Source organism: Pelodiscus sinensis, chromosome 13 (genome assembly GCF_049634645.1).
Source record: "Pelodiscus sinensis isolate JC-2024 chromosome 13, ASM4963464v1, whole genome shotgun sequence".
Taxonomy (NCBI): domain Eukaryota; kingdom Metazoa; phylum Chordata; order Testudines; family Trionychidae; genus Pelodiscus; species Pelodiscus sinensis.
The window spans coordinates 17,061,317-17,084,097 of NC_134723.1; the positions used below are offsets into that span (position 1 = coordinate 17,061,317).

General features: G+C 45.3%; 1 protein-coding gene across 1 annotated transcript in view; it reads right to left on the reverse strand.

Annotated features, from left to right (window-relative positions):
- LOC102454649 (sodium/hydrogen exchanger 2-like) overlaps window positions 1–22,781 on the reverse strand; it is a 67,521-nt gene that overhangs the window by 39,942 nt on the left and 4,798 nt on the right. The window contains exons 3-4 of the mRNA XM_025188353.2: window positions 21,134–21,384; window positions 13,572–13,789 (exon numbers count right to left, since the gene is read on the reverse strand). Coding sequence (XP_025044138.2) covers window positions 13,572–13,789; window positions 21,134–21,384 — 469 coding nt within the window. The remainder of the gene's footprint in view (window positions 1–13,571; window positions 13,790–21,133; window positions 21,385–22,781) is intronic.

Genomic DNA, 22,781 nt, shown 5'->3' on the forward strand with positions numbered 1-22,781 from the left:
GGTCGACATCTGGGTGGAGAAGGTTGCCGTTTTGTTGTGAGATCAAGTTGTTGATCCGTGGAAGACGTTGAGGTCTGGACACCGACATCTGCATGAGTTGCGTGAGCCAAGTCTGGCGCGGCCAGAAGGGAGCCACCAGGATTACTGTCGCCAAGTCTGATAGTATTTTATGTATTACCCGCGGTATCAGCGGGATTGGGGGAAAAGCGTAGAGGAGATGGTACGCCCCCCAATTGAGAAGGAAGGCATCCCCCAAGGATTGGTTGTCTATCCCCGCTCTCGAACAGTAATAGCGGCACTTCTTGTTGTCGCGAGTGGCAAAGAGGTCGATCTCCGGGTAACCCCATGCCCGAAACAGATCGAGGGCTACCGAGTGAAGGAGCTCCCATTCGTGTTGGGAGTGGAATGATCTGCTGAGCGTGTCCGCAATTATATTGGTTTTGCCGGGGAGATAGGAAGCTATGAGCGCGATCCTGTGGCGGATCGCCCAGTTCCACAGGCGCACTGCTTCCGCACACAAAGTCCTGGACCGGGCCCCACCTTGCCGGGTGATGTAGTAAACCGTGCATATGTTGTCGGTAAGGACTTGTATGGTGGTCCCCTGTATGTGGTGGACAAAGTGGCGGCATGCGTTGAAGACTGCCCTGAGCTCCAGGAAGTTTATATGGAGTAGGGATTCCTGATGGGACCACAGTCCCTGAGTCCGGTAGTGCAACATATGCGCCCCCCAGCCTATTAGGGACGCGTCCGTGGTCAGTTGAATGGATGGGGGCTGGATCCGGAATGGAACGCCTGCTAGAGTATTGGCAGGTAGAGTCCACCAAACGAGCGATTTCCTGACTCGGGCAGGGATGGTTATGAAAGTGTTGATATTGGTAATGCCCGGTTTGTAGGCTATGTGGAGCCAATGTTGCAGACATCGCATGCGGAGGTGAGCATGGGCTATGACGTATGTGGTAGAGGCCATGTGGCCCAATAGTTTCAGGCAGGTAAGGTAAGGGACCTTCGGGGCCGTGAGCAAGACGTTCGATAGGTCTCGAATGGTGTCGGCTCTGTCCGTAGGCAGATACGCCATAGCAGTGGTAGAGTCTAGTCTGGCCCCAATGAACACGATGGACTGGGCCGGAGTTAGAGTAGATTTTGGCAGATTGATAATTAGGCCAAGGGTCTCGAAGATGCCTTTTGTAGTGGCAACTGCCATCTCGGCTTGTTCTCTCGAAGGTGCCGAGAGGAGGTAGTCGTTGAGATAAGGGAAGATGGTGATCCCCGCTCGACGGAGGTATGCCGCTATGACTGCCATGGTCTTTGAAAATACTCTCGGAGCTGCGGATAGGCCGAAGGGAAGTACCGCATATTGGTAGTGGTCGTCTCCGACGGTGAATCGCAGAAACCTCCTGTGAGCTGGATGGATAGGAATGTGGAAGTATGCGTCCTGCAGGTCGAGAGACGCGAACCAATCCCCCTTTTGTAGTGTTGGAATGATGGAACCCAGAGTAACCATCTTGAATCTGTATCTTCGCAGGTAGCGGTTGAGACCGCGAAGGTCTAGTATCGGCCTCCATCCCCCCGACTTTTTCTCTGTGAGGAAGTATCGGGAATAGAACCCCCTGCGATGGAATTCGGGAGGAACTATTTCCACCGCACCTATGGTAAGTAGGTGTACTACTTCCTGTCGTAACAGATTTTCGTGGGAGGGGTCCCTGAAAAGGGGTGGGGAGGGAGGGTTGGTGGGAGGCAAGGTGGAGAACGGAATGGTGAGTCCTGAGGTTACAATCTCCCTGACCCAGCGGTCTGTGGTGATGGCAAACCAACGAAGGGAGTATGGATACAGACGGCGGTTGAAGAGTTTGGTTACTCTCGCGTTGGGTTCTAGTTGAGGGATGGCCCGCAGATTCTCGATCAGTCCGTCAAACTTGCTGCCTAGATTGTTGCTGGTTGTTGGCCTTGTTAGATTGCTGGCGGCGACGTTGGGGGCGCTGCCTCTGTCTATGCTGGTCGTATGGCCTAAATCGTTGGTTGGTATAGTAGGAAGCCGAAGAAGGAGGCAGCCTCTGCCTGTTATATGGCCAGGCTCTCCTGCGCCTGAAGGGCGGGGTGTACATCCCTAGCGTTCGTAACGTATTTCTAGAGTCTTTTCCTGAGTGAAACACTTGGTCTGTGTTTTGAGCGAACAGGGATGCTCGGTCAAATGGGAGGTCCTCCACCTTAGGGTGTAGATCCTTTGGCACTGAAGCCAGGTGGAGCCAAGAGTCTCGTCGCATGACGATGGACGTCGCGGTAGTGCGGGAGGCTGAGTCCGCGATATCGAGAGATATCTGGAGCGCATTACGGGCCACTGTGTAACCCTCTTGCACTATGGCCTTCAGTACCTCCCTTTTGGAATGTGGGAGATGCTGTATGAGCGGCACTAACTTCGAATAGTTGTCGAAGTCGTGGTTGGCAAGATGGGCAGAGTAGTTTGCCATCCTCAATGTGGCCGTTGCAGATGAATAGACCTTTCTGCCTAGCAAATCCAAGCGTTTGGCCTCTTTGTCCGCGATGGAATTCCTCGCCTGCGCGGATCTCGCCTTTTGCTGTGCTGCGTCAACCACGATAGAGTTTGGAACAGGATGGGTAAAGAGAAACTCTGCATCCTTGGCATCGATAAAATATTTTCTGTCCGTGCGTTTGTTGGTAGGAGGCATAGACGCCGGAGTTTGCCAGATATCATTGGCTACCTCCAATATCGCGGCATCGAAAGGAAGAGCTAGCTTGGATTTACTAGAATGTTGTAAATTTCTGAGCAGCGGATGGTGTTTTGGAGGCGCCCCCGAGGTGCGTAGGTTCTGTGAATCCGCTACCCGTGTAAAAAGCTCATGGAACTGTTTGTAATCATCTGCTAGAGGGGGTTCGTCATTAAACACCGCATCGTCAGGAGAAGAGGAAGCGACATCTGTCGGGGAGGCCACTGACTGGCGTTCCGCCACTGGTGACTGAGTGGTATCGTCCTGTGGGACCGAAGTCGTGGACGCATCTCCCGTAGGCACTGGTGGGCGTTGAGCCGGTGGAATAGAGCCTTGGGTCTTTGGCGAATATATTTGCTGTCCACTCGGAGACAAGGGTGAGCGCCTCGATATTGATCGTGAACGCTCCGAATGCGGTGAGCGGTGACGAGACGCACGATGAGAGTATTGTGGAGAATAGGACAGAGTGCTCCTATGACGATAATAGCGGGAGCGGGTAGGTGATCGAGGGGAACGAGAGCGGTACGAGTAACGGTACGGCGATCTGGAGTAGTATGATCGGTGATAGTGAGGCGGTGTGATGGACCTTCTCGGGGATCTATAGTAACGGCGTGCAGGAGAGTACTCGTGATAGTGGCTCCGCCGTCTTTGAGGTGAAATCGAAGGTCCAGGCGAGAAGGCTGCCCTGTCCGAACCTGGAGAAGGGGTACGAGGGTAGTGTGTTTTCCTCTGTGCCTTCGTCGGTACCGCTCTAGAAGTATGGGGGACCGGGCTATCTGGGATCGAGATAAGTGAGGCCCCATCAGAGATTTCCCCTGGAAGGCGTGGTGATTGAGGCGCAGGAGGTGAGGAAGGCGGAAGCACTTCTTGTCCCGACACCTGAGGGTGTAAGGTCGTCGGATCCGGTGCCGAAACGGGAGACTGGGACGGCTCCTCCACTTCCAGTGATCGGTCGGTGCGGTGCGGTGCCGACGCGCCCTGAGGATGAGGAATGGCTGCGTCGCTAGGCTTTGGATGGGATCTGGGTGCCGAGTGTTTCCTCGGTGCCGTGTCCGGTGCCTTAGGTTGTTGCGGCTTAGGCTTCGGTGCCTGTTTAGGTTTCGGTGCCGGGCCGGCCACCGGTGCCGTCTTAGTCGGGGCACGGTCATGCGCCGACGGTGCCGATTGCCTCGGTGCCGAGGACCGCACCGAATCCGGCTGCGGTGCCGCTCGGAGGCTCGGTGCCGCTGATGATGGTGCCGACTCCGGACGGGTTGGCGGGGCCGATGCCCCAGAGAGTGCGGGGCTCGGCGCCGATGTGCTACGGGCTTTGGAAGGCTTTTCCATCGCCTGTGGGTGGCCCGACGCGGCTCTCGAGTCTGCCGCACTTAGGCTCCTGGACGAAGCGGAGGCCTTTTCTTTGGTCTTGTGCGTACCCTCGGTCTCTCGCTCCGTTGTCGGCGGCAGCTGGAGAGCCTTGTTGAAGAGGAGCATTTTAAGGCGCATCTCTCTGTCACGCCTCGTGCGCGCCGTTAGCTTGGCGCAATGGCCACACTTCTGAGGGATATGGCCCTCCCCTAGGCAGCGAATGCAGCGGGAGTGGCCATCCGACACGGGCATAGCCTCGCCGCATGATGCGCACTTCTTGAACCCGGGAGAACCGGGCATGGTTCGCTGTTCGGGTGTAACCCCCGGGATTAAAACAGGGGGTTGAAGTAACAGGGTTTTTTTTTTTTTTTTTAACAATTAACCAATCTACTAACTAACTAACTATATAAAACTGACTAACACTACGTTGGGAAGGGGCTAACTGGGAAAACAACTGAACATATATCTAATTTTTGACTAAACGATTTCTCCTCAGGAGAGGAGCGTGTTCCAGATCCGTCTGCGGCCGTGGACGGTTAGAGGAACTGGCGGGTCGGACCGCGCGACGCAGAAAAGGCGCGAACGCCGCGGGACACACTGCGCACGCACGGTCCTCCGGAGGGGGCTACTGCTATGAAGAAGTTTCCGGTTTGCGGCGCCGGGACGAGCCCGACACCTGTAGTGGAGCACCCACGGGGACATCACTCTAAGAAGAATCACACATCTAGCTCCAAGCACAGATATACCCTAAATATTGTAAATAGGTGAGCCAGGGACCCAAATGATTAATAAAATTCAACCTTAGATGAATTTGAACCCACTTAGTGCAGGGGCACCATTTCACATTATGGAGGGGAAGGGCAACTTTAACCATGATCCCAGGGGCTTCTTAGGCACTTAAAAACTCTAGTTTTCTGGCAGATAATTTATCAAGTAACTGACAGGAACCCTGTATCTACTTCCTATATGAAAGAAAGACAAATATTAGACCCACTCAGCTCTCACAATAATATATTCTGTCATCTTGTAGCAGGTCACTTAAGGGACATTGTTAAGTTTACAATTGTAATATATGTCCTTACTTTGTTATAACTCTGTGGAGAGAGAGACCCTGTGATGGATAGGAGGAGTGCTAACCGGCAGCCGGTGATTAAAGGGTTAAACTTAGGTAGCTAGCAAGGGTGTCGAATGGAAGCCAGAAGAACTAATGGGATACGGAGCTGAAATGTGAATTATATATAGATACCTTGCCCGCTCTCTTTGGGTAAAAATTCTAAGTTAATGGCTGGAGGGAGCAGATGTAGTAATCAGAATTACCATGCTTATAAAAAACATTGGACATGGGAGTGAACTGGGCCTTGAAGTACGGATCAGCATGGATTGTGAGTAGAGGGAAAACGTGTGTTTAGTCACAATCAGATTATTTTTCTTTGTTTTGCTGTCTGATAAACCCTCTCTGTGTAAAATCCATGTGCTCTCTCCCCGCCATTCACTATTTAAGCTGCGCCCAGCTCTTTCTCTTAAGATGCTCTTTTCTTAGTTGCTCTGTAACAACTAGCAACCACGTATGCTTTATCAAGTACAGCTTTTTGTTTTGTTAATAAAATCACCTTTTTAAGGCAATTATTTGATTATCGTGTCCTGGAAGGAAACAGGAGGTCTGTATCTGTGTATGCATGCCTAAGGCTGAGAGGTCAGCTACCACAGACTACAATTTGGTTTCTCTTTTTTTCCCAAATTCTCTTTGGTAAAAGAGGCAAGAGCTTGTGGATATCCCTCTGGAAGAAGTCCAAATGCTTCCTTCAAGAAGAAAGGGATCTCTGTTGTTTCATTTGGTGGTGACAGCTATCTCCCAAAGTCAGTAAATGCATGAAAAACTCTGGAGAGTTTCTGTTAACAGAGCCTATAGAGGCAAGGTATGCAAGGTTTCTTGTGGGTCCCCACCTTCTGCACTCAGAGTGCCAGAGTGAGGAACAGCACTGACAGACCCCATCAGAACTCCTGGGTTGTACCACTGTTCTGGGAGGCAATAGGGGCTAGTGTAGGGCTACTCAACACGTGTCCTGTTTGTTTGCAGCCCATGGTGTAGTTTGGGTTTTCGCGGGGCTCAAACTAGGGGGCTGTGTCTAGACTGGCCAATTTTTCCTGAAAATCAGCCGCTTTTCCGGAAAAACTTGCCAGCTGTCTACACTGGCCACTTGAATTTCCGCAAAAGCACTGACTTCCTACTGTAAGAAATTAGCACTTTTTGCGGAAATACTATGCTGCTCCCGTTCGGGCAAAAGTCCCTTTTGCACAAAACTTTTGTGCAAAAGGGCCAGTGTAGACAGCTGAGATTTGTTTTCTGCAAAAAAGCCCCGATCGCAAAAATGGCGATTGGGGCTTTTTTGCAGAAAAGCGCATCTAGATTGACCACGGGTGCTTTTCCACAAAAAGTGCTTTTGTGCAAAAGCATCCATGCCAATCTAGACGCTCTGTTCCGAAAATGCTTTTAACGGAAAACTTTCCTGTTAAAAGCATTTCCGGAAAATCATGCCTGTCTAGACGTAGCCGGGGAGAGGATGTTTATTCTGCGCTGATTGCATTTTTTTGTTTCCTATCTTTTGAGTGAAGTACCTGACAATGCTTTCAGGATCATCTAATGATCATTTGTTTACTTTAATAACAAGCCTTTTTGTTTTTTTAATCACCCGGCCTCTGTTTATAAACAAGCTGCCTGTGCTGTTCCAAATTTCCAGATTCATCACATGTCACACTCAGGGCCTGCTGTAGTTAAGAGCCTGGGTGAGTAAGAGGAGCGGAGGGTGGCTATATGGCTAAATGGTGCCACTGAGACAGTGCCCTTTGAAGTCAATGGGAATTGCACCTAATTATGTCAGGTCTGATTTCTGGTGTCGTCTTCTCTTTGCTCTGTTTACAATATTAAACCCTTTACATTTATGTAAGGAGTAAATAGAGAATTTGAGGTTTGCTGCCTTTTTTGGAACATCAGGTCAGTTTGTTAGATGCATTAATGATTGTTATTGCTATTATTTCTTACTCTCCTGCCATAAGGTATTTTCAAACACGGGAAGTCCAAATGATTCCGAATGCTTTTTTCATTTAATTGAATACAAACATTTTAAACAAAGAAAGCTATTTTCTCATAGTAAGACACTCAAGGATATGTATAATCAACCAATAATTGTGCTTCCAGGTGCATTTAAGGCTCTTTGTTATTAACTGAAAATCTAGTCACGTGTTAATAGCCAATAAAACATATCATGCCATCATGTCTTGTTAATCACTTAAATCCCATTTAAGTAATTTGTTTGATGAGCCTATTAAACTTCAGATTTTAACCACAAGGATATTTCTGGTTGCTTTAGTGCAGGGGTGGAGAATCTTTTCTGGGTCAGGGCCAATGACTTGCCTCAGGGGCCAGAATCAGGCAACCAGGGGTCGTACACAGCTCCCGGGCCTTAGGTTCTCCACCCTTGTTTAAGTAGCTTGTAAACTGATACTCTATGAAGCAGCTTTCACAAATTCTAGGTGCCACCTTTCTTGGCAAAATGTACTGTGCTTGTGACAACTTTGTACATTAATTTAAAGTTAAGTTATAAAAAGCATGCCTAGAAGAAAAGAGAGACAGCACCCGAGCTATGGGCTGTGCTGCGGGGTTAAGTCCCAATATCAAAAGGCCTGATTCTCCACTCCATTATGGGGTCCTTTCTACATGTGCAAAATGGTGGCCAAACACTCCCACCCTCTCGCCTTTGCACACATGTGAGTGACTCCTTGTGGTGCAGAGAGTGGAGAATCATGCTCCCTGAATCAGAACCATTTGCAGCCCTGTACTACGTTCACTCATTTTCCTGACCATTTACAATACTTGAAAATATCATTGGTGGTTGCACCTGCTTACATGTAGTCTGTTGTTTGTCTGGTCACTGTAAAATCTAGGCCCTGGTCTACACTAGGGAGTTATTTTGAAATAATAAGCGGAGCATCCACACTGCCAGGTCCATTATTTCAAAATAATAGGCTGATTATTCTGAAATCTGTACCCCTGCTTTCCTCAGGGAATAACGTTTATTTCAAAATGGTTATTTTGAAATAGCAGTAGTGTGGATGTTCTGCTGCTGCTATTTCGAAAAAGCTCCTCCACAGTGTAATTCGAAGTAATTACTCCCCAGTGCATCTTGGGGCTCTAAGTTGAGGTAGCATGTCCACAATAATGGAGCCTGCCTCTGACTAATTTCAAGGCTCTTCTGTAATGGGAACAAGCTATTTCAATTCTGTTATTTCGGGAGTTAATAATTCAAATTTCGTTATTTCAGAATAATTTCCTTGTGTAGACATGCCTTTGGGCATCATCTTTTTCAGAATTTAAGAAAATAATTTTTCAATTCCAACTGTATTAAGAAAGGATTTTTGTGCCTAGCGCTACCCTCTGGCTAAGAACTTGGACTTGGTCTCCCCACCTGGACTCTCTATTCTCAGGTGTGGCTTTATAAAGTAGTGACAGGGAAAGCAAGTTAGTCCAGTATCTTGTTTAACTTGCCCATTTAAATAGCTACCTTTCAAATGGCATGCTGTTTTCTGGCTGTCGTGCCTCTACATGATAAAAGTGTGTTGTTTCTCTAACAGACTGTATGAATTAAAGCGGTTGTGAAAGGTGCTCAACTGACAAACCCAGAAATGGAAGCCCTCTAACTACAGTTTAGGCAATACCTGTGCAGTAGCAGTGCAAACTTCCTCACTATAAGCCTTTAAGCCACGATTTCATCCTTAGAATTCTGAGCTGGCGAGACAGCAGCATTACTTAGGCATTGGAAGAAGCTGCTCTAAGTTACAGCCAGAGAGAGCTGCTCTGAACTGCTGTAGTATTGTATACTCCAGCATGCTAGAACTAAGGGACCCCATGCACTGGGGAAATTCTCGCAGTGTTGGCTGAAGGACTTTTTCAGAACAAAGAGCAGCCATAGCAAGAGCAAAATCCCTCCTATGTAAAACACAGTATACATTGTGCCCAAGTAGGTAAAGAAACAAGAACAAAGATAGTAGAACAATGGGGCAAAATACTAAGCTATATATCAGGGGTAGGCAATAAGTGGCATATGGGCCAGATGCAGGCCACCGAACACTTTGTTCACCCGTGCATCTGCAGACATGGATTGTGGTTCCCAGCCAATGGGAGCTACAAGAAGTGGCATCCTGGTTCAAGCCATTTCCCACAGCTCTCATTGGCCAAGAATGGTGAATCATGGCCCATAGGAGATGCAAACAGCCATACCTGTGGACACCACAGAGGTAAATAAAGTGTATGGCAACCAGCCAGTGATTAAACCCTGGTGAATTGCATTCAGCCTGGGAGCCACTTATTGCTCACCCATGGTATATATTAAGTCTCTATATTTGCACATTACAGGCGGTCCCCAAGTTACACGGATCTGACTTATGTCGGATCCACACTTACGAACGGGGCTTTTCTCGCCCCGGAACTCGCGGGCGGCGGGACCACCCAGACGCGCAGTGGTCCTGCCACCGCATCCTCCGGGGTGAGAAAAGCTGCTCCGAGTGTCCCTGGTCTGCTGGGGGGGTCCCTGGTCTGCTGGGAGGGGTCCCCAGCAGACCAGGGACACCCCGAGCAAAGCCACAGAGGCGGCGGGGTCTCGCGCCTCTGTGGCTTTGCTCCGGAGCAAAGCCTTGGAGGCGCAGGACCCCGCCGCCTCCGCGGCTTTGCTCCGGGTCTCCCTGGTCTGCTGGGGGGGGCGCAGCTACTGCGCCCCCCCCCCCCCCGGCAGACCAGGCTTTTGTTGTGGACGCCTGGGGTAGAGCAGTTGGGGTGCTGCCGGGTTGGTCCTGGGGGTACCTACCTGGCAGCGCCCCAGCTGTTCTGTCCCAGGCTCCAGATTCAGCGGCTGTTGAAACTGATTAGTGGCTGCTTCCAGGAAGCTGGGGGCAGAGAAACTCTGCCTTGGGCTTCCTGTAGTCAGCCCCTGGTCAGTTTCAGCAACAGTGGCTGAATCTGGAGCCAGTTCCGAGTTACGTACAAATTCAACTTAAGAACAAACCTACAGTCCCTATCTTGTACGTAACCCGGGGACTGCCTGTATTTGTTTATATACTGTCTTTAAGACAGCCTGCAAATTCTGGCCCAGGAGCAGGGCCAGATTAACTCTTCTGGGGTCCCAGGACTGTTAGATTTTGTGGGAGCTCCCTAGGTTTTGGGGAGGGGCCAAAAATGAGGGGTTTATGGGGCTGTGGGTTGAGACAAGATGGTAGGTATGGGAGGGGGTGAGGGCTCTAACTGGGCCTGCAGGCTCTGGGGTGAGGCTAGTGATGAGGCATTTGTAGTGTAGGGAGGGGTTCCAGAGTGGAGCCAAATGGTTTGGAGTGTGCGGGCAGGCTCAGGGCAGGAGATTGGGGTGAGAATGTGTATGGGATCTGGGTGAGAATTAGTGTGTAGGAAGAGGCTCAGCATTGAGGTGTGGGGTCCAGGAGCGAGCTAGGGTACTGGAGCAGGCTCAGACTTAGGGTTCTGGGTTGGAGTATGGGGTCTGGGAGGGAGTAAGAGTATGGGAAGGGGGTCAGGACTGAGGTGTGGGGCACTTACCTGGGGTAGCTCACCTTTGGTGTTGCTGGGGGGGGGGGACAGGTGACCCCATGCAGCTCACACTGTTCTATATTCATCTGCAGGCACCACCCCCTGCAGCTCCCATTGGCTGTGATTTCAAGCCAATAGGAGCTGTAGGGACAGAGACTCCAGACAAGGACAGTGAGTGGACAGAGCTTCCCTCTGGCACTCGCAGTGACGTGGCTCCAGCTGGGGGTGGGAAGAGCAGGAATGGCAGTGCACAGAGCTATTTGCCTCTTCCCCAAACCCCCGCTAGGAAGGGCTGGCTCAGAACACAGAGGCTTTTAGTGGCTACAGCCCAGAACTGGGGTGCAGGTACATACCCTAATAAGGTAATGCTGGGGGTATCACAGGGTTGCTAAGTAAAGAAGTCTACTGTGTTAAAAGTATAAGATGAGAGAAAAAGTAATATGGGGCCTCTACAGGGGAAGTGATCATCCACTGTTTGTTTTCAGTGAATCTCTGTCTGAACACTGCAGTGCCCAGCTCAGTAGCCTTGTTTAATCTTCACTTTTGCTGTTTCCAGGATATGATTTGTCCATTAACATTTCCCAGCTGTTCCTACATGAGAATTTACAGCTGCTGAGGTCTTGTTTCTTGTCATTTCCCTCCGATGCTGCACAATTTGATTATCCTCTGCAAAAAATATCTTGGTATAACTGCAGCTCCCCTCCATTGGTTATGTTTCTAGAAATGCTAATCCAAAACTTTCCCAACTCCTAGGCTTCTAACATTTTAAGGCCTCCCCATGCTCTTGTATACAGGAAAAATCTGTGTAAAAGAACAGAAAATCCCTGGACATCAGCTCACCGATTTCTTTCAGTTTTCCCATTTAAGGGCAATATTCCTCACAGACGAAGCCAGGGATTGTATCCTTCAGAATTGAGTACATGAAGGAGGTGTCTTTATCTCTAGGGATGTCAGTTTTGATTAGATGTATTCCTGGAGGTTTAATCGCATGATAGAACCTTTAATTTGGGATAATCCTGGAGGGGGCAGAACAACCCCACTTGTCTCTATATTGCTCTCTGCTGCCTTTAGCCCCAGCTACACTCAATGCCTCCTTCTCTGGAACTACCACCGGACTATAAAGATAGACTAAGGGAGGCATATGAAACTGGGGAAGCTATATGAGCACCTAAGATAGAGATATCAATAGATGTAGTGAAAATTCATGGTTATCACAAACCTAATGCTGGGAGCAGAGCAAGCAGCTGACAAGGACAGCGACATATTCAGAATGCTGATGCATTCCCATAATCTACAGCAGGTGTAAGTGCTTTTGAGGGCCCTCATTAGCTGGCATAAGTTAGAGCAATATAGAGAGTGCCTGAACTTGTGTCAGACACTAAGGCAGCCCCAGGGGCAGGGGCAGGAATGTAAAGTTGACATGGTTCAGTAAGACGGAATGACTGGAGCAAAAATGTGCTCCTCTCTATTTCTAGACAATAAGGAGATTTTCCTCCACAGTAGAACTATTCCAAACATGCTTGACAGGGATTTTACTGACTAAAACTAAAATAGCAAAATGTGGAGCCAGCAGGGTGCGGGTGGTGAAATCTGGCCTATGGTATTTATGGATCATACAAGACAAGTCATGTGTTTTGTGGGGTTGGTGACATGGAGGAAGTGACTTCAGAACTTATGCTGCCTGCCAGATTTCACTTCTCCTATCAATGCTGCTGGCCACTGACTATTATTCGCTGGTGAACTTCAAATCCATTGAGGAAAGCAAGCCAGACTGATTCCTTACCTCTAGGTGGACATGAAGGCACAGCCCATAATAAAGGGCAGTGCACAGCTATAAGACTTTCTTCCATAAGGAAGCGCAATAAGCTCCTGGAGTTCCAGGCAGAGACCTTGTGTGCCAGCTGTGACCTCCCTTTATGGGATACAGCTTGCTCCTCCTGCATGAGTGGCCAGCTCTACTGGACAGTGCATGGATGATTGGAGTAATGGATCTCCATCCTCCCTGCCTTTGGGGCACAGAGCAGGAGGGAGGGAGCCGTCCCTATGCTACTGTACGTGCAGGAACTGTAATTCTGTCTCCTGTTACCAAACAAGCAAGCGATGGGCTTGTCACATCCTCTCTGCCCACTGTACTTGTACAAGGGCCAGGAGGAATCTGGTCTGATTTTAGGCATTGTTCCTAATGTAGTTTTAATATAATTCCATCCCATATCTACTGTAAGAGATGACTACATGTTGTGTATAAAGACTCTGGATTGATCACCCAGCTACACAGACACATGTGGAAATTCACATTTCACTACAAAACACAAGCCTCTACTTCTCCAGCTTATAATACAGCTTATTAGCTCAGCCAGCAGACAGAACTGCTTATACATAACATCCAGTCCATAATCCTCCCAGCTATGAGCAATGATTCACATGCAATCAAGCCAATGCGTGACTTATTTCTTTCATCTAATACAGCATTTGCCTCTGAATACATGCTAGAGGAGCTGAGTACTCAGGAATCGAAGCCAATACTGAGGCACTCCTCTCAATCAATCTGTGTCCAGAGACCTATAAACACACTAGGAAAAGCCCATAGGATTTGTGCTTAAGATGATCAGCTCCAAAAACAACAAACTCCCACTAGTTAGCTCAGGAACCAGTTTATCTTATCCAATACAGGAACACTGGGAGTCAATCACATTTTCAAATGAAGGATGTGATAAAGTGAGCTGGAAACATGGTAGAAATACAAAAGGAAGTATTAAATAAGCCAGCAGTTATAATTACAGGTTATGTTCTGAATGCTAGGCAACTGGTACTTTTCAAAGAGTCACTCTCCTCCTCAGCTTAAATGAGATACATAATAAACTCAGAGATCATACATTTCAATCCCACAAAGGAACAGGATTTTTTCATCCTACCTAGTGCTCTCCAAATAAGACAGAAAATGATGGTAAAGCAAATATAAGACCAGCTCCACTCATGGTTGTCTCCAATGGTAGAGACCCCAAGAAAGATGAAGATAAGGGTATCACTAACACTGCTCCACATCTTCATAAAGTACTTGATTGTTGTGTGAGACTTCAAAGAAATGTTTGCCTCCACATAACGTTTCATGCCCATGGCACAAGCAATAATGCTAAGGAAAGAAAATAAAGCAATTAGACATGGTAGATAGACAAAAAATGTTTTATAGCCTTTCCAAGACAATGTAAGACTTGGTTTAGGGTACAGTGAAACTCACACTGAGTAGTAGTTTAATTCTCAAGTAATTCAATTGAAAATCAGTGAGACTACTCTATTTGATCAAGGGCATTTGTCTCTAGCGCTTAATTAATACATGCTAAAATATTACTTTTATTGTAAGCATATAGTGACATCTATAGTTAATATTACCCAATGCTTTCCATTATATGATCCTGTTTTCAGCTCCTTATAACTTTGCCAAACTTTAACCAATTAGGCTGAAAATTTCCACCCGGGGTGTCTGTCTCTGGCTGATGTTTTCTGCACAATTTCAGCAAAAAAGGTCCAGTTGTTTCTCAGAATGAGATTAGGGGAAATACATTCATTTGCCCATATTAAAGTATTCTTATAAATATTTTATTGAGAAGATCTAATACCTCTCCCTGGGCTACCTTATTTCTGGCATTTCCTACATTTTCAGTGTTTTACTTTGCAACTTGGCAACATTCTTTTAATGTAACATTTTAATATAATTATTAATATATGGAATATGTGACCTCTCCATCTTTCACTTCCTGTAATTTGTTTGTCACTAGCAGTGCAACACTAACAGATTCTAATCAAGACTTAACTTCAATTTTTGGAATAAAAAACTCATCAATATTAGAAACATATTAGGCCCGTTAGATGATAACCAAATTAATGTCCCTGGTATAGGACTATTCCCTATACACAATACAAATTGCTCCCTGTAGTACCCATTGTTATTTGTATTACCATGGTGCTTCAGGGTCCCAGTTATGGCTCATGCCCCTCTGTTCTAGGCTCTGTAGAAGTACGTAACAGGGAGATAGTGCCTGGCCTGAAGAGCTGCAGTGCAAATGAAAGACCCAAGACAATGCAGCAAACTGGTAGTAGGGAGAATAAGAAATGAGACAACACTGAAGAGACAGGAATTACAGAAGCAAATTCCAAATCAAAAGTAATTCAACTCACTCAATAGAGTTCACACAAGTATAAATTATACCAGAATCTGGCCTATAAAATGTTGATCCCTCAAAAGCAGAATAGCGAATTAAAAAAAAAAATCTCGAGAGCTTTTCCAGTGTTTGAGTGTATATCATGTCTTTTTAAAACTCCACCCCATGCAGCCCTGAAACCAGCTGTAACTCGCACATCTGTACGCCATGTAGGATCATGCATTCTCAGAGGCGCTGTGCTGAGAAGTAGCCTGTGATAAGGAGGACTGAGGAAACTGTCAAGCACAAAAATGTTCACCCAGATTCTACACTGTGCTATGAAGCTTTGGGAACTGTATTCTGGCCCTAAAAAACTGTCATAATCAGCCACAGGGAGATCACCCCAGTTTAGTGGGGCCTTCAGAATACAGAGACTTGAGGTAGCAGCTCATGTGCTGCTGGCATGAGGGGTTTGAAGAGGGCTTCTTCAAATCTGGCTGATCCATGGCTTCTGTGTCAGACTCTCGGGGCAATGGACAGACAGCACAGCACCCAGGAAGCCTGTTCTAAGCAGCACCAGAGACAGCCCAGTATGGGGGAAGCACATTACATCCCCATCTCCAGCCTGAATAGCACTCTACACTCTTTGGCCACAGCTGCGTTGCTGATCCCGTGAATCAGCTGAAGAACTACAAAGAGCTCAGCTCATACCAAAGAAATCTTACTGACCATGCCCTCTAGGCTGTGGGATGAACACAGAGCAGGACTTCAACTGGGCCACCGTACTCATGAGGAAATTAGAGATTGTCACTGCAGCAGTAACATTTTACCTCTTCCTGTACTGTTCTTACAAGGTTGTTTAAGAAGTGTAAATAACCAATTAAAAACTTTTACCCTTTAATTGTTCATAGATAATTGGTTCTCTAAACTACAGATACATGTGGGTTGCCTAATTCATCAGCTTTTCAAATCAATATAATTTCAACCTAGTGAACTCAGAAGGTCAAAGCAATTGAGGTTTTAAAGTGGGGGCTAATATTACTTGGGCAGAAACATTTTGTACTAAAGGTTGACGTACTGAATGCAAGACAAATATCAGTTTCTTAATTCTGGTCACTAGTGCTCGTTTGGCAACAACTCTCAGAAGCAAAGGGCCTGGTTTTCTTCTAATCTACATCAGTGTAACTCCTCTGAAGCTGTTAGCATTCCACTGAGATAAATCGGTGTGATCTACATAGGATCTAAGGGCATGTCTACCCTAGGAAATTATGTCAAAATAACTAAATTTGAAATAATAACTCCCAAAATAACAAAATCGAAATAGTTTGTCGCCATTAGGGGGAGCCTCGAAATTACTCTGAGGCAGGCTCCATTATTGTGAACGTGCTACTTCAACTTAGTGCCCCAAAAAGCACTGGGGAGTAATTACTTCAAATTATTCTGGAGAGGAGTTATTTCAAAATAGCAGCAGCAGAGCGTCCACACTAAGGCTATGTCTAGACTACATCCCTCTCTAGACAGAGGAATGAAAATGAGGCACTTCAAAAGTGCCCAATTCTCTTGTCACCAGCCTCCACCCTCCACTTCTACCAGTAAAAAACCATTAATTACAACACAGTTATTCCTGTTTTATGTTACTATTAGCAAGGGCAGAATGAAGCTCATTTTCTTGTGACCTTTCCTCCTCACCCCCCTTTGCCCCCCATCCACCGCTGGCTCAGCAACAGGTAATTAACAAACCCTGATAGACCCAGCTGTGTAGATATTTACAGAGCAAAACAATAAAGTTAAACTACAACAGCCATGTTTATTTCAAAACACCAAAAATACTGTATGGGCAAAATATTTTCAGGATCCTAACCTGGTATCACAGGCACGAGCATAATACAAAAAATGTGCTTGACCATATCTTTTTGAAAGGGTAGTTGAAAAGGCTTAGAGAACACAAATGAGCCTTAAGGCATCTTTGTACTTCTGATAGTTAATTCTTAAAGTATAACATTATTGGTAATCACATTTTCTTATGACAAGAATTGTCCAAGCAATCATGTTGATCCAGAAAAGAAAAGAAAATGGGCTCCATAATGGGTCCAGAACACTGTGACAGAAGAAAGCGCCATTAAGATTGAATGTCTTCTCTTTTCAGGCTGATTATTCAGCATATTTATTTCACTGTTCAGTCACATGATACTAAAACAGAGCCTTAGTTTACCTTTTCTCATGAACTATAATTTTTTAACAATACTGAAATATTGCTTTGTACTGGCCATTCTAGGAAACAAATGTCTGTAAAGTATAGATGATTCCTCTTTATATAAATCATAGTATCATTGGGTACGTCTAAACTACATGGCTCCGTCAATGGAGCCATGTAGATTTGTTTTTTTGGCAAAGGGAAATGAAGCCGCGATTTAAATAATCGCGGCTTCATTTACATTTACATGGCTGCCGCGCTGAGCCGACAAACAGCTGATCAGCTGTTTGTCGGCTCAGCGCGCTAGTCTGGACACTACCCTGTTGAAATGAAAGCCTTTTATCGACATCCCCGGTAAACCTCATCCTACGAGGCATAACGGGGATGTAGATAAAAGGCTTTCAGGTTGGCGCGGGAGCGTCCAGACTAGCGCGCTGAGCCGGCAAACAGCTGATCAGCTGTTTGTCGGCTCAGCGCTGCAGCCATGTAAATTTAAATGAAGCCGCAATTATTTAAATCGCGGCTTCATTTCCCTTTGCCTACAACCCTCATCTACATGGCTCCATCGATGGAGCCATTTAGTCTAGACACAGCCATTGATTTCAAAACAAATCATCCAGATTCTGCTGTATTATTTAGTAGGTGGATGTTTAATGTTTCATTTTCTTCTTATCAGTATAATCATTATTGGAGTTGTCTATAAGGCGAATATCTCTGGAATCTAGTTGCACTTTACAGTCACTAGGGAAATATTAAATATCTTTGCTTTTGTGACTGTCCACACTAGATGGCTCTGTTTCTTGAGTCAGGTTCAGAGACAGCAGATTGCAAACATTTCCAGGCAGATGGACTAGATGACCTTACACAGCCTTTTCCATCAATAAGGAGTTTGATTCTGATAAGATAAGATCTCTTTGTCCATTAGAAATAATAGGTCCAGTTTTGCATTTCTTCCTCAGACACAGATCTCACTGATGTCAATGGGAGTTTTGGTATCTTATTCAAGACTGAAGGATTTAGCCCATAGTTAATTATGTTCTTAAAGGCTAAAGTCAGATTCTTAACATTAAAAACTACTTAAATTACTACTTAAGGCTGTACTTAAAGACCCTAGATAGTTAGCTGCCTTTTGAAACTTGTAAAGGAGTTTTGTAAAGGTGTCTCCATTCCTAATATGAATCAGTCTCTTGAATCTTTTGTTAGACTGATACTGAAACTAATGTACAGAAGTGTTTTTGCAATATTTAAACAAAAATAATTTCTGGGTTTTATACATTGTTGTTAAAGGAGTCACATATTTTAACTCTAGTTCAGACATCAATATTTTGCATTTATCTTCTTGGCTATCAACCTCCAGTATTTCCAGACACATAATGTAGATACAGATAGCTCAACAAATGCCATGTTCCTCCTAAACAGCCTTATGACCTTTCAATATTGCCACTTCTCCATGCACTTTCAGTTATGGAAAAGATCATCTATTTCTATATGGTCAAATGCCTTTTCCACATCTAGAGAAGGTTTCTTCAGTGCCCCCTGCATTGGGATGATCAACTGCAAGTTGAACAACATGCATATATTTATCCTTCAGTTTTCCACTGACAGTCTCAGTGCTGCCAATCCCAAGCATTCAAAACTCACTAATTAAGCCCCCATATTCAAGAAATTGTCTTAAAAATCATTAGATTTTTTTAAATAAGAAATCTGGGGTTCTTTTATTTGGTTTCTGGTTTTTAGGGTTCATGCTTTCAAGATTTACCTACAATCATGGGAACCAGAAACATACTTTTTTAAAATAGCAACTAAGATTGACTCCAGGTGCTGGATCTTTAAAAAAATCCATTGAATGCCAAGAGACTTATAATGAAATCGCAACAGTTGGCAGGTACTTCCACTCATCAGGCTACCCGAGTGGAAGTACCTGCCAAAAAGCCCTAGCTAGGTCAGTATACACTACAATTTCAAACAGACAATCATTTGTTTATACAGCTCTGTATACTAAACACTGAAATGTAAGTACAATATTTATACTCCAATTGATTTATGTTATAACTATATGTTAAAAATGAGAAAGTAAGTATTTTTTCAGTAATAGTGTTCTTTGGTATTTTATGTCAGATTTTGTAAGTTTTTAAGTAAGGTGAATCTTGGTAGTACACAAAACAAATCAGACTTTTGAAAGAGGTACAGTTGTCTGGAAAGTTTGAGAGTCACTGGTCTACATAAACAACTTAATGCACAGCATGACAGTGCCCTAAAGAAATCAAACCCCCAAAGTGCATCACCCCACCACATAGCCACGCCCATAGTTGCACTCATCCTAGGTCATAAGCAGCAGAGCTGACAGCCTCCTCAGGTCCCTGGGCAGTGGGGGGGGGGGGGGGGGGGGAGGGACAGCTCCGCTCTCCTGGAAGGGTCAGGGCTAAGGACAGAAGGGACAGGGCTGAGGACTAACCAGAGCACTATGTGCACAGCCTATCACTCCAGTGGCAATTTAAAGGGCCTGGGGCTCCGGCCGCCACTGCTATCTCAGCCCCATACCCCTTTGAATTGCCTGGCCCCAGGGCAATTGCCACCTCTCCTCCCCACCCCAGTCAGAGGACCTGGCTACCAGCTAGCCTTTGCACTCAGTTATGCCACTGAAATCAGGCATAACTTCACTGAGAATGATTCTGAATTTACATCAGTTTAGCTAAGAAATGAATCTGGCCCCTGACATCAAGGTCAGAGTGTGTGTGTGCATGTGCATTGTGTGCACACGAGCGCGCCTGTCTGTCTGTTCATCCATCTGAAGTCAAACTGGTAAGGAGTCATCACACACATTGACACTTCATAATCTAAATGCAGGGGAAACTGGTGATAACAGATACCACTGTGTGGCATCAGTTGGCAAATGTGTTTTGTGATACTTACAGGATGTGAAAGCTTATCTGTGAATTGAGTTGATCTAGAAAAACTACGCCAAAACGCAAGGAACCAAATCTTGCCCTGGATAGACTAGGTCACTCTAGGAGAAGAAGATGGTGGTGAGAAATGATCCAGTCACCTGTGCAATAATAGCGCAAGATACCAAACACTCAGTGGAGTGCTATAGGCCTGGCTATTGTGCATTCAAGCTCTAAGGGCTGTAGCTCAATGGGCTGCTGGCCAGAGAGGCAGCTAGGTCTTCACCAGGTACCACATATGCTAGAGTGCACACAAAGTGGAGGAAGATGTGCAGTCAGAGAAGCAGTATGCAACCTACCACATAGTCATCCCAATCACCATGAGCAATCCTGCCTTCCTAATATTACCATCAAAAAACAAAGGCAGGGTATAGACCTAAATAAGCTATTCAGTAGGGATGGGCAAATCACTGGGGATCGAGTTAGAATGGATTCTAGCCCAAAACTTAGATCAAATCTAAATTTTGCTGATTTCCAAAGAGTCAAATCAACTATTTAGTGTACATCTTCACATCCTGGTATTGATTGGGACTCAAATTAGAAGTAACAAAATACAGCAAGAAAGCCTGTTCTGGCTTGACCAAAACTCAAAGCATCAGAAGTCTCACACATATTCACTGTGCAAATTTTCCAGACCCAAGACACTAAACCAAGCTTGAATAAACATCCAGACATTTCGATGCCTGACTGAACTGATGAATCTTTTGACATATGTCCAGAAATATTTATGACTTCCAGTTTAAAAATACACAAGTTGTTCCACTCTCTACACCCTGAAACTTTTTGTTTTAAACTTAAGTCCTCTAGCATTTCAAACCATTTAAAGTCAGATGCCATCTGTTCTGTGGGACACTGCTAAGGTCTTTTCTTTATCTTTCAAATCCTCAGATAATGTGAGCGTATTTGAATGCATATAATCATTTATGTGTAACTATATAACAGGGCTCATGATACCATCTACATGTTTTGTTAGTCTTTAAGTTGCTACTAGACTATTTGTTGGTTTTTAAGTTTTTACATGCAGTATAGTTATCGCCCAGAACTATTTCAAAGCCTTTTCCATGTTTTTGTTTTGCTTGGTACATAGATGCTTATCATGCATCTCAGACTAAGCAATGCTGATGTAACCCTGACTGACTGTTTGGAATATAGCCAAAAGCATTAATTGCATCAATAAGGAAACCTCTGTGTATACTTACGCTACAATACCAGAGAGATGAAACATTTCTGCAGTGAGATAGGATAGGTAACTGTACAGGAAGACAAAGAGGGGTTCAATTACACGGATATTCTTGGTAAATCGTGTGGTAAAGGCAGCAATCATCCCGAATAAAAGGCCTACCAATACCCCTCCTATTCCAACCACAAAAAATTTCCCAATTCCTGCAAATACATCCACGGTTTTGATTGTTGACATTTCACAAAAGGATCTAAACAGCTTGTACAGCACCTAAAGGGAGATGGGGACAAAAGGAAAAAGAGAAAAAAACAAACATTAGCTAGAGATGACAGCAGACAATGAAATATCATTTCACCACTTGTGCCTATATGGTGAAATACTTCTCTAGTTTTGTGACAATGACAGCCTGTTTTTTTACCAATAGGTTTTGCCTCATAAGTACACAAATACCCAATGAAAACAAAACAACTTATTGTATCAACATCAATGGGCTTTGACACAGAGCCTGAATAATCCTGAAGTGCGGCACTTTGCAGGATGTTGGACTTAAATATTTTCCTATAAGTTCTGGCTGGTGATTAAAATGGACAATTTCATTCTATTCTACAATCCAAATTTGATGTAGATTTTTTTATTCTCCCTCCCTGATTTTTTATTCTCCCTCTTCTTTACAGGGAAGATAAATTGTTGAGAAATGGACCTTAAATTTGTGTTTTCCTATAATTCTTCTATATAAACGAGAACAGTATGTAGTATAAAAGATACTGTGATAGGCAATGCCTGACTCCAGCTGCAGAATCTTATTTTGAACCCACCAGAAGAAATTGATATTACTGAGTCAGCATATTATGTCCAATCCTCAATGCCCAAACCTCACACAAAACAAAAGACTGGGCACCTTAGAAATATTAGAGACACTTTAGATAAACTTTATTTATTTATTACAATAATTTATTGAGTGCTGATAGTCTGCTCAGCATTGTACAAACTAGGGATGAAATAATGTAGTCTATTAACTGATTAACCGATAAGCAAAAGTTTATAGGTTAATGCTACAGCCACACTCATTTCCCTCTCCTCCCCTCCCCCCACCACCAATAAATTTTTTAGCAGTCTGGCCACCAGCCCAGCTCAGTCCTAGCTTGCACTAGATCTGGGAGTTCAGACATGCCCCCTAGACAGGGGCTGATGGCACCCCACGCTGCTGCCTCTCTATCTGAGGCAACAGCACAGGGCGACAGGCAGCCAGTCCGCGAGGGGAGCTGGTTTTTAAACTGGCTCCCCTTGCAGACCAGCTCCCTCCTGGCATCCCACGTTGCTGCCTCTGATACAGAGGCAGCAGTGTGGAGTGGAAGGGGAATCCTTGGGAGGGGGCCAGATCACACTGGCTGCTGGCTCTACCACCAGGGACTATAGACTAGTCAAATAACCGATAAGAATTCATGAGGTTACTTGACTATTCAGTTAACTGATATTTAACATTCCTAGTGTAAACTACACATATTGGACATTTCCCCTCTCACAGATCTCACTATTCCAGGGCTCAACTGTGCAATCTTTACCCACCCTGGTGAACACTGAAATCAGTGGGACTGCTCTTGTGTAATAGCTCATCACTGTTTAAATGCTCACTGTTATGTGAACCCTCTGTGCTTTCCCGGGATCCG